The sequence below is a fragment of the Phalaenopsis equestris genome, unplaced genomic scaffold (genome assembly GCF_001263595.1).
Source record: "Phalaenopsis equestris unplaced genomic scaffold, ASM126359v1 Scaffold000359, whole genome shotgun sequence".
NCBI lineage: Eukaryota > Viridiplantae > Streptophyta > Magnoliopsida > Asparagales > Orchidaceae > Phalaenopsis > Phalaenopsis equestris.
The window spans coordinates 451,225-462,805 of record NW_018164801.1 but is presented as its reverse complement, the minus strand read 5'-3'; the positions used below and the strand labels follow the sequence as shown (position 1 = coordinate 462,805).

The 11,581-nt window shown below is 32.7% G+C and overlaps 1 protein-coding gene across 1 annotated transcript in view; it reads right to left on the bottom strand.

Annotated features, from left to right (window-relative positions):
• The window catches only part of LOC110026219 (polyadenylate-binding protein 2-like), a 12,282-nt gene extending 2,810 nt beyond the window's left edge, over positions 1-9,472 (bottom strand). Inside the window, exons 1-6 of the mRNA XM_020727086.1 lie at positions 8,750-9,472; positions 5,920-6,038; positions 5,126-5,788; positions 4,970-5,047; positions 4,791-4,880; positions 1,660-1,797 (exon numbers count right to left, since the gene is read on the bottom strand). Coding sequence (XP_020582745.1) covers positions 1,660-1,797; positions 4,791-4,880; positions 4,970-5,047; positions 5,126-5,788; positions 5,920-6,038; positions 8,750-9,014 — 1,353 coding nt within the window. The 5' untranslated portion in view covers positions 9,015-9,472. The remainder of the gene's footprint in view (positions 1-1,659; positions 1,798-4,790; positions 4,881-4,969; positions 5,048-5,125; positions 5,789-5,919; positions 6,039-8,749) is intronic.
• Between the last annotated feature and the right edge of the window lie 2,109 nt (positions 9,473-11,581).

Here is an 11,581-nt window from a genome sequence, read left to right as displayed (position 1 = left end):
GGCTCGTTTTGGCTCGAAATACTACTCATCAAGTTTATATATATATATATATATATATATATATATATTAATTGACTACAAAACTACAAAAATTTATAATTAGTTGATAAAAAATGAATAAAAATATATTAAATTCCATTTAAATGAATATTTTAATATAAATGAATACTAGGGTAGTCAAAATGACTTGAAATTCGCAAACACCTAGTAATCGGCTCGCTCAGCAAACAAGCCGAACATGAGCCGAGCCTGGGCTTGCTCAAGCTCAGCTCGTTACACCCCAATTTATATATCTAGCACCTAAACTTAAAATTTTACATATAGGCCACCATATCTATGCATGAATAGTTGTATTTCACATTTTAAAACTTAAGACGGTGGCATAATTGGTGTAATATGAATGATTTGGGTGGTTTAAATGTAAAAAGTAAAGTTTAGGTGTTAGATATAAATACATAAGATTTTGGTCAATGCACCTTCATAAGAGTTTATAGCCAGAAACGGGAAAGACGTTTTTTCTTAATAAGTTTATAAACCTGCTTTGTACAGCAGGATTAAAGTCAAGCTATAATCAACAGAAGTTCAGCAATCCACTTGCAGCATAAGATTCTTATAATATGATCAGAACTAAATTATGAACACGCAAAAAAATTGATACATGAACAACAATATATAGAGAACACAGACGGTATAGCCATAAAAATAGGATTCAAAATATCATAAATTTTCATTTATAAATCAATATAAAATATGAAATTATACGGACCCAATTGGAAGCCTAATGATCTACAAAAGAAAAACTTAAAATGGCAATTACATTCTAATAATTCATAAAGTCTACTTGATGTTCAAAGTAGACTAAAAATTCGTTAGACAAGATTTTATCAAGCTGGTTCTTAGTGAAATCATTGTTAAAATTACTGTTTAAAGTACAACAAAAGCAAAACCAATAATCTACTCTACTACACATGACATGACATGCATACTCCAACATGGTCTTACAAAATTGGCATATTCAGACCACATCGAACGCATGAAAGCATTTTATTAGGGCGGGGCAAAGAAGAAAATTTTATCATATTGACAGTTAAATGCAGCAACGGCTAGATCAAACCAATATTGACAAAAATAAAATTACAATGTAATGATCACATGTCTTCAGAAAACTATAGCAAATTAAAGATGTATAATAAAAGAGCACGGTGAAGAAACAATAAGGAATCTACAGCTATATCACAAATTGAACTCGTAATACACCACCTGATCAAAAAGAAAAAGTAAGCCATATTCATATTTAAGGGAAGGGTCATTTACATACATACCACCCAATTCCTATGCATTTACATATCTAACACCTAAATTTCATTTTTCAAATTTATAACACTCATATCTTCATACATACCACCCAATTCCTATGCATTTATATATCCAACACCTAAATTTCATTTTTTAAATTTATAACACTCATATCTGTCAAATTTCATAAAAAATATCACTATTTTAACTTTTTGAAAGTGAAAAGCACCTTTACATGCATAGGAATATTAGGAATATATATGTAAAAAATAAAGATTGGGCGATAGATATGTAAATACATAGAAATTGAGTGGTATGTATGTAAATCTTCCTTAAAAGAAAAAGGAAAGATTCAAATTTTACCTGTGGAGGAATGAGAGTAGGAGGACCTTGACCATAAAATAATTGTTGCTGCAGTCCAGGAGCACCAGGGGAGTACATTGGCAACCTTGGAGCAGCAGATGTACCCACCGCCACTGGACGCATTGGGGCATAATGAGCCTAAAAGTAAAAATAAGTGAGATAAAACAAAATTAACACGTAAGAAAATATATGCAGGTTCTGCAAAAAAAAAAAAGGAAAAAGAAAAAGTATGCAGCAACAAACTATGGTGATTGAATGATATCCCACTCAAAGAAAAACAAAATTAACACGTAAGAAAATATATGCAGGTTGTGCAAAAAAAAAAAAAAAGGAAAAAGAAAAAGTATGCAACAACAAACTGTGGTGATTGAATGATATCCCACTCAAAGATTTTGAATTTATAAACAGGGAGTCAAACAAATTGGGAAATGCATGAAATTAAAAACAGAATCGCACTTACACATCAAAGTCAATGCTGTTATGCAAGCATAGGATCTATTTCTGACAAGAAAGTAAATCCATGTAATACATGGGGGAAAAAAAGATGAAATTAAACATATTATAGTATAAAATGTTATATCATAATATTTTTCCGTTAATTTTTAGAATACTTTCCTATGGGTCGGTTAATTGTTAAGCCCATGTGACAATCAGATTTGAACAAATTTAAATGCAAATTCACACACACACACACCCATATAAACCAGGCCTCCAACCCATAACCTTGTGGTGGGAGCTGCAACTCCCAATCTGCCCCAGGCCGGTTGCATATATCTATCTCATCATTGATTTAATGATAATAACATTGCATCGGGTATAATTGTTTGGTAAATGTTTCATCTTATGTTCATTGTTTCAAAGCAACCATAGAGATGATTCGGTTTCATCAGTATTGCTAAGAATTTTGACCACTTGAAGGATGACCAAAGTACCAAATACATAAATATTCAAACCTAGATCGCATGAAAATTCAGGTATGAGTTGCCATTTAGAGTTTATCGTACATTAATTGATTTTGATTCATCAGAAGTCTAAAAGATATTAAAACAATTAAAACTGATTTAAATTATTAATTGTAGATGACTAACAAAATATTTCATAACTTTTAAGTATCTAACTGTGATTTTCTATTTATTTCATTTACTTCCTGTTTCCTTATAAATAAAAATTACTCCAATTATTATTTTATTTAGTGATGATGAGCTCAGTTTGCTTATCATATACGGTTGTTTAATCACTAATGTAAGGCAGCAACTTTAATTGGTCCTAAATGTATGTATGTATGTATGTACGTACGTACGTATGTTAATCAATTTCATCATAATTACATTCCCTGCCACTGCCCGTGTGTGTGTGTGTGTGTGTGTGTGTGTGTTAAATCAATTTCATCATAATTGTCCAGGGACATGGGGATGTAGTGACTACCAAACCTGCTCTCAAGTGAACAAGTTGGTGTCACAGCATATGTCACGGCCGCAATAGTAAGACTAGATTCATTAGCTATTGGGGTTTCCATGGCGGCATTCTGCTAGTCATTTGAGATAACTTTTAGAATATAATTTAGGAATATTTAAAAAGGTTTTTTACCGCCATAACAAAAGAAGAAAAATCTAATGAATTGGTAAAAACAAAATGCTTTTGTGCTAAACCTTTCTAAAAGCTTTTTCAACAGAGGAATAATTAATGTTCAAATCATACAATCAATGAGTAGTTCCTTTTTGATAACAAACTCTCTAAATCTCTAGATAAATGATTTTTTTTATATTGTATATAAATTTATTTACAGCAAGAATGAGAGGAAATGATTTTAAAGTTTTTGTAGCCGAGTAACATATTTAAAATGTTATTAATAGTCATAACTCACACACATTTCTTAATCATTTAGAATAAATATTACTTATAATTATGAGGTATCAAATAAGTGTCGAGAAAACTACTAACTTGAGCTCAAATTATATATTTTTTTTCTCACATTGCAAAAGTAGATATTTGTACATTTGTGTGCCTTCGGTGCATGTGAAGCTAATATTGAAGTTTATGCAGTTAAAATCATTATTTAATTACTCTTATTAGTATAACTCACTCACATAGGTTAATCATTTAGACCACAAATTAATTAGACTTATATGATATCACTTATAGGGTTTGAGCATTTCATTACAAGAGTTTGATTGCTAATATTAATGAACAATTATTCATATTTATTTGACACTCTTAGTATTGGTTCACTGATGTTGTGTATCATAAAGCCTGCACTTGTACGCTTAGTTGTGTGTTTAACATATTGATTATATAGCTATATTGTTTAGCTTTAATAAATGCTATTATGATGTTTGAATTTGTAAACTTTAAAATTCCAAAGTTCCCCGTTGCACACCTAATTCACCCCCATCTTGATGTGTGTTTGACTATTATTAACAATTCAAATTTATCCATCCAAACTTTTAAGTCATTGATCCAGATTTAAGTGTGATTATAGGCTAGCACAAAAACAATTTTAAAAGAATTTTCAAGCTCTAATTTAAGATGATTTAACTGTTAAAGCAGTATGAGTTATATTTGCTAAAAAATTAAATGTGTAAAATCGTATTTAAATAATAATTATTTAAAATTTTTAATAATATTGAAATATTTAATAATTCATTTTAAATTTATAATATTTAAAACTAGATCTATAAAAAAAATTATATTTCTTTAAAATTAAACTAAACTTTTTATCAATTAAGTTAATAGACATTTTTAATTATATTTATATATACTAAACAAAAAGAAAAAATAAAGATAGAAAAATTATACAGATTATATTAAATATATTAAACTAAGAAACAAATAATGAAAATTATGTTTGAAATTCAGTTTTTACCTTAGACTATAATTACGCTAGATATTATTTTCCTTCTCTCAATGATTTGACGTTAATCATTAAATTTATTAAAACCTTATAATAATCACAAAATATAAGTTCATTTCATTATAACTATCAATATTAATTAATATTAGAATGTGATATTAGTGGAAAACATGATATCTAAATAAAATGAAATATTAAACATGTGCGTGTAAACAGATACGTGTGCGTGCATGTGCGCATGCGAGTGTGAATAGATAGATAGATATGCAAAAAGTATTACCTGCAGTTGTGCTCTCCTTTCTTCCTTACGTTGTGCATAAGCAACATATAGAGGTTTACTGCCAATCATCTTGCCATTCATTTCCGAAAGCTACAAATCAATACAGAAATAGAACACTAATGAGGATAACACAAGTCATACATTCAATAGACCTAAACATAATAATAAATAATAGTTACCGCTCGAGAAGCTTCTCCTGCTGTTGAAAAAGCAACAAACCCCGATCCTTTACTTGCTCCATTTGATTCTCGCATCACCTGAATGGTCGTTAAAAGCCATACACGGAAAACAAGAATAAAAGATAAAATAAAAGAATTTTATGCAAAAATTAACACCTTGCAAGATGTGATAGTGCCAAATTCAGAAAACAATTCCTTCAATTTCTCATCCCCAATACTATCATCTAAGTTCTTCAGGAATAAATTAAGGCCTTGATAATTGTTAACAATCTCCTTGTTACTCGGCTCACTTCTTCCGTTAAATTCTATCTCCCTTTCTCTTTCGTATTTCTTCAGTGCCTTTCCAACATACCACTCTTTTCCATCAAATTTTTTCCCATTGAGTTCATTTACAGCTCGTGCAGCATCATCGGGATTCTCAAAATTCACAAAACCAAAGCACTTAGACTTTCCATCATCCGCTCTCATTACAACAGTACTAGTAATTTTTCCAAATTCACCAAAAACTTCTTTAAGATGATCTTCTGTTGTAGATTCCGATAAATTTTTTACAAATACATTGTTAAATTTTGCAATATCTGCAATAATCTCCCTCTCCGCTTTTCGATGGAAACGTCCAACATAAATTGGCTTGTCATTGAGACACATTCCATTTAACTTTTCAATAGCATTTAGTGCAGCTTCCTCTTTCTCAAACTGTACAAAGCCGAAGCCTTTTGACTGGCCAGACGCATCAGTTTCAACTTTGCAAGAAAGAATGTTACCAAATACAGAAAATGTTTCCAGAAGACCTTTGTTATCAATTGCCTTCTCCAGATTCTACAGCAATATTAAAAAAAAAGGGAGGAATGAGAACAAAAAAAATGCATGAATAAGATTGCGATGGATTTACCATTCACACAACGCTTAAGAACAGAACTTAAAAAACAAAAGCAGCAGAAATAAAATACCTTAATAAATATGTTGGCTGCACTGCTCTTACGCAAGCTAGGGTCACGATTTGAATACATTATTCGAATAGGCTTCCCATACAGAGGGGTGAAGTTCAGCAATTCCAGTGCCCTTGCCGCTACCAATGACAAAACATACGTAAGAAAAAATGCAAATTTTATTGCAAATTTTTATTTAATGTGCAACAAACAAGAAAGGATTGCTAGGAAAAATACTTTATCAACTTCAAAACGAGAAATAATGGTGTCGTTGATAGTTTTGCCATGGGCAAACTCAGCTAAAGGAAGCAATAAATCCAAAGTGACTAATTGATACAAAACTATACAACACAAAAAAATGGGCCAAGCTATAATACATGAACTCTATTTGGGCATTAATTTATGGATGAAAGGTTTATGAAAATTCAACAAATTGCTAAATAGTTCTCAAAGTGTTTTATGAATAGACAAGAAACAGAGCAACTTGATTAAAAATGATAGATTATAAGAACTTGTACGAAAGAACAATCCTGTGAAATAAAAGGTGCACAACATGCAAGCCATGAGCAATTAAAAAGAGGCAACTTGACCAAATTCTTAGCGGTTTTGCCTTTAAAACACGATAATTGCCATAGGGAATTAGAAGTGACATTTGATGAAGCCAAAAATTCTATCACAACCGGCATGCCCAAGTGCCCAAACATTCCGCCCTCGGGTAACTTCCAAACAAGGAAATCGCGCAAGATGAGGGCAATTCACAACAAAGAAACTTTCAAAGATAGTCCAACAAAAGTAAAAACCCAGTAGTAATGAATGCTTATCACTTTGTAGATCAGATAAAAAGAAATTAGGATACGAAAGCAATCATTTAAAGTGAGCAAAACCCGGGACAGATATAGTGAGAGTAGAAAATAAAGCACAGACCAGAATTAGTTCATAAATCATTTTGTCGTCTGCTCCTTCATGATGTCACAATACAAATCAAAGCTCTCAAATGAAAGCAAGCCCTTTAGTATGATGCACGCTGGGTTTCCTCTCGCTCATCTTTTTCACTCTATCTCTCAATCCAATCCACTCATTAACATCTTCCTTGTTCCTAAAGGTTTACATATTTCCTTTTAAAAGCAAGAACTCCGCTTCACCATGAAGGGTTAGACCAGCTTCTTTAGAGGATGATGGAACAACACCCCCCTCTCTACTTGGTGCCCATGACATCAATTCCCAAAGCAAACCCTACCCCTCTCTACTTGGTGCCCATGACATCAATTCCCATTGCAAACTTGCCCCAACCCTAAATACACCTAAATGTGTCCAAAAGCCCATTTAACTTGAGCCTCTAAAACAAATCACAAGCTTGGACAGCTCATACTATTAATAATGGTTCCAGTGAGTTAAATATGATGGTTTTAGGCACATTTAAATTACTATAGAAAATTACTCAATTTTTTATTGAATGAAAAATTAACTTTAACCTAATTGATTTCAAGCATGACAGCCAAACTCAATAAAAAATTAATTAATTATTCGCAATTTTGTGATAGCTCAACTAAAAATTGGTGTTTGCGGGGAAAAAAAAATAATATTTACAAATTTTGCTACATGATAAAAGAAAATGAATAGGTAGTCTATGGTTAAGAGTTTATTTAATTTATATGAGGTTGTGGGTAAATATCATACTACCAAAATTATTATTACTTTTTGTTTTAATTTCAAGTCACTCGATGGTGGCCTATGGAGGCAATGATGAGACTTTTAAATGATAACGAAACAATAGGTTGACCATGACCCTATTAGGGTTAGCCCACATAAACCTATAACATTTAGGTCCAATCCACTAGAGTCATGCTTGACAATGATGAATAGCACACCATAACACAAAAGTCACCATGGAGCTATAACGAATAACAAATAGTGCATCATTTCAAACATGACAAAAAATATTAAAAAAAATGAATAAAAATGCAAATAAATATGAAAGATTATTGAGCTACCACAAAAATTGTTGTTATCCTGGTGTTTTACTTTCAAGTATTTATAAATGACCTGCCCCACACCACCAATATATCATTTTAACAAGTTGAAACTCAGCCAAATATCAAATAGCTTTCCAATTATTTTGTTCTGTCAAAAGATTAAGAGTAGCACCCTCCCTGATTCTGCTTTCTAAATGGCATAGGAAAATAATATATTCCATACCTCTATTTCCATGATAAAAGAAATTCACTTGCCATATATAAATGCTCAATAACTCTGATCCTATAGGTTACTATTGTTCCTTCAAGAGAAAAGTGTATTCTATAAGATGAAGAAACTGAGCAAAAACTAAAAATACCAACAAGCATTAAAGAGTATAACTATAGATTGTTAATGTAAATTATCTGCATCACACAAAAATGTTTTAAGCGTTTTTCAAGGGGTTTATATCATATATGTTATGAGTTACATGTTGCTGGTTATCTACCCTTGTATGAAAGTTGCAGGCCTTACATCAGATCCTCAAGATCAAAATAAAGAGAATTTCACGAAATAAATACATAAAAAGCAAAACATATATCAGAAAGACAAAATCATACAATAATTATAAAAAATAAATCCAAACTCCCACCACAAAGTCATTAAGCATTCAATAAAATTACTTGGGGATTGCACAGATAAAAAATTCTACAATGTTCCCAAAGATCTAAAGCACGAGCAGAATATAATTCAAAAGACAATCATAACCAAAAACATCGAGCAATAAAATTTCTAAAACAATCAATGGACATCAATTCCCAATATCATTCCCAAATCTACACAAAAAAAAAAAAATAATAAAAAACAAAAAATACATAACAAATCGAAATTGACTCACCATCCACCGGATTGCTGAAATTAACGTAAGCATATCCGAGCGATCGGCGGGTAGTAACATCACGGCACACGCGAACAGACACAACCTGCCCGATCTGGCCAAACAAATCAAACAATTGCGAGTCCGTCACGCTACTATCAAGGTCCCCCACGTACAGCGAGGTCGACGGTAACGCATTCGCGTTCCCATCGCCGCCGGAAGAAGAGGCGACATTAATCTCCAAAGACCCGTTAGAAACCGCCAATGGAATCTGCACCTGCGCCATGAAACGTATCTCTTTTTTTTTAACACTTTTTTTTTTCTGATAATATCTACCCTCCTCCCTTAAAAAAACCCTAGAGGAGAACAAGCGTAAACAAATAGAACACAATCCCTCCCTTCCAAGGGATTCTGATGAAAGATAACGGATAATGGATACTGGGATAAAAGATCTGGTACAGCGATGGACTTATTATCCTCGGGCGTCTTTTTGTATCAATTTTTTTTATGGGGTAAGGATGGAGAGGAAGGGGATGGATAGAAATCAGAGGAGGGGAAGAAACCCGAGGGAATGGCTGTCCGAGAAGTACGGTGAGGCCCCCTCGTGAGCTTTTGTGGTGGCGGAAACCTAGCGGAGGTTAAGCGCCGATCACAGCCACACAATAGCGTAACCGCCCAGACCTAAATTACGGGTGGAAGACGATACAGTTATGCCCGGCTTTCAAATTCATTAGCATCGGGGGGTGTCAAATCGTGTTCGGATGACCCGACTCGTAATTATTTGATACGAATACGACTCGAATATTAAACAGGTCATTACATTAACCCGAATATAAAAAGTCTTCAATCCTTCAACCCAAACCTGATGCATATAACCTATAGTTAAAGTAAAATATAATAGTTATTCAAGTCAAAAACAGGTCAATCTCAAGTCAATTTAAAGTTGGTGGGTCAATTTATAATCAATTTTAGGCCCTCATGTCATTGTTTGGTGATTTTTGGGTTGGTGGGTCAGCCTAGACTTGACTCAAAAAATTAAATGGGTTATGATTTTAACCCAAAATTTACCCAAAAATTAATCCAGTAAATCCAGCCCCGGATTTTTGAGTCGGGTTTGAATCGAGTTGGCGTGTCAAGTAAATTTTTGACACCCCCAGCTACACTTGAAGAAGACTATAAGAAGAAGAAAGGGAAATAGAGCCTCAAGAAAAACCTCAAGAAAGATACTTGCCCTTATGTCTTTTCTCCTTACATTTTATATACATAAGAGTGTATATATAGACTCAAAGAATGACAACGAAATCTGTCAAATGACAGAAAAGTAAAATTATAGCTTATAGTGAGAACATAAAAGATCTTTATAAGCCCTAATCAATACCATGACTTATTCAGAAGAAGATACAACCACAACAGGAGGAAGCCACTAGAGGCGAGGAGACTGCTTAATGTGGTAGTAGAGAAGGTAGATACACGCAATTGTGTTTAGCCCCCATCAAGATGACGATCGAGCTCTGAGTTCGTCAGCTTGTCTGTGAGGTATTGAAGATGAGTGATTGGCAGTGGTTTGATAAGTATATCGGTGTTTTGATCTTTGGTCATTATATGCTTGAGGATTATGTGTTGTAGCTTCAGATGTTCTCTTATGAAGTGATAATCCACTTCAATATGTTTGGTCAGAGTATGAAAGACTAGATTATGATCTAGGGCGATGAATGAAGTGTTATCATGATAAATCATCGTGGGAGGCAGTTTCTGATTCGTTATTTATGTAATAGTTGTCTAAGCCAGAGTACCTATATGGTTGTGGTCACAATGACTCGATATTCGGTTTCAGTAGAGGACTTGGACATTGTGTTCTAATTTTTTGCTAACTAGGAAAGTAAATTTGGACCAATATAAACACATAGACCAATGGTGAACTTGGCGGTCATGATGATTGTTGGCTTGATCTAAGTTTGCATAAGCACTCAAACACAAATCAACAGAATATATAGGGAGATCTTAAGTGTTAATTCTTTTTTAAGTATATAAGTAGCCTTTTTAATAGTTGAAAATTTAAATTGGTGGGATTATACATATATTGGTTAAGATAACTAACAAAAAAAGAAATATCGGGGAGAGTAACTGTTAATACTTAAGGGATCCTATGAGTTGTCTATACAAAAAAGGATCCTTAAAGGTTGGATTGGAGTCTAGAGATCAATATGAAGTAGTAGCCATTGGAGACATGACATCATTTTGCATATTTATTTTAGATAAAAAATATTTAAGATATTGTGTTTGGCTTAAAAAATATCATTTGAAGGTTTTTTTGATAGTGAGGGCAAGAAATTGGGAGGCAGGACCTAATTGTTTTAGATTAAATTGCTTGCTGAGCTTTTCGATAATTTTCTGAATACTTTGAGTACAATTACCTGTTATAAGAACATCATCAACGTACACTAAGAGATAAATACATATGTTATTATGACGATTCATTAAAAGTGAAGGATCAACAATACTTAATGTAAACATTTGTTGTTGTAAAAATGTGCAGAAAGTTGAGTGAGAGAGGTTTGTGTAACTTACATACATAGTGGGGATAGTGATTGCCAATGAATCCATGTAGTTGTTTTATATAAACTATATCATCCAAAGTCCCATATAGAAAAACATTCGGTACATCCAATTGTTGAATTGGCCCTTGCTTGTTGGCCACTGATACACAAAAAATATATGCATTTTTAGATCCATATTTTATACTAATTTTTGGTGACATTGTACTTTAATGGAAGGTATTTTCTATGTTTTATTGCAGGTTGTTGATTTTGAGGACTTGGAGCAAAAAGAAAGCAAAAATGATTGAATTTGGAG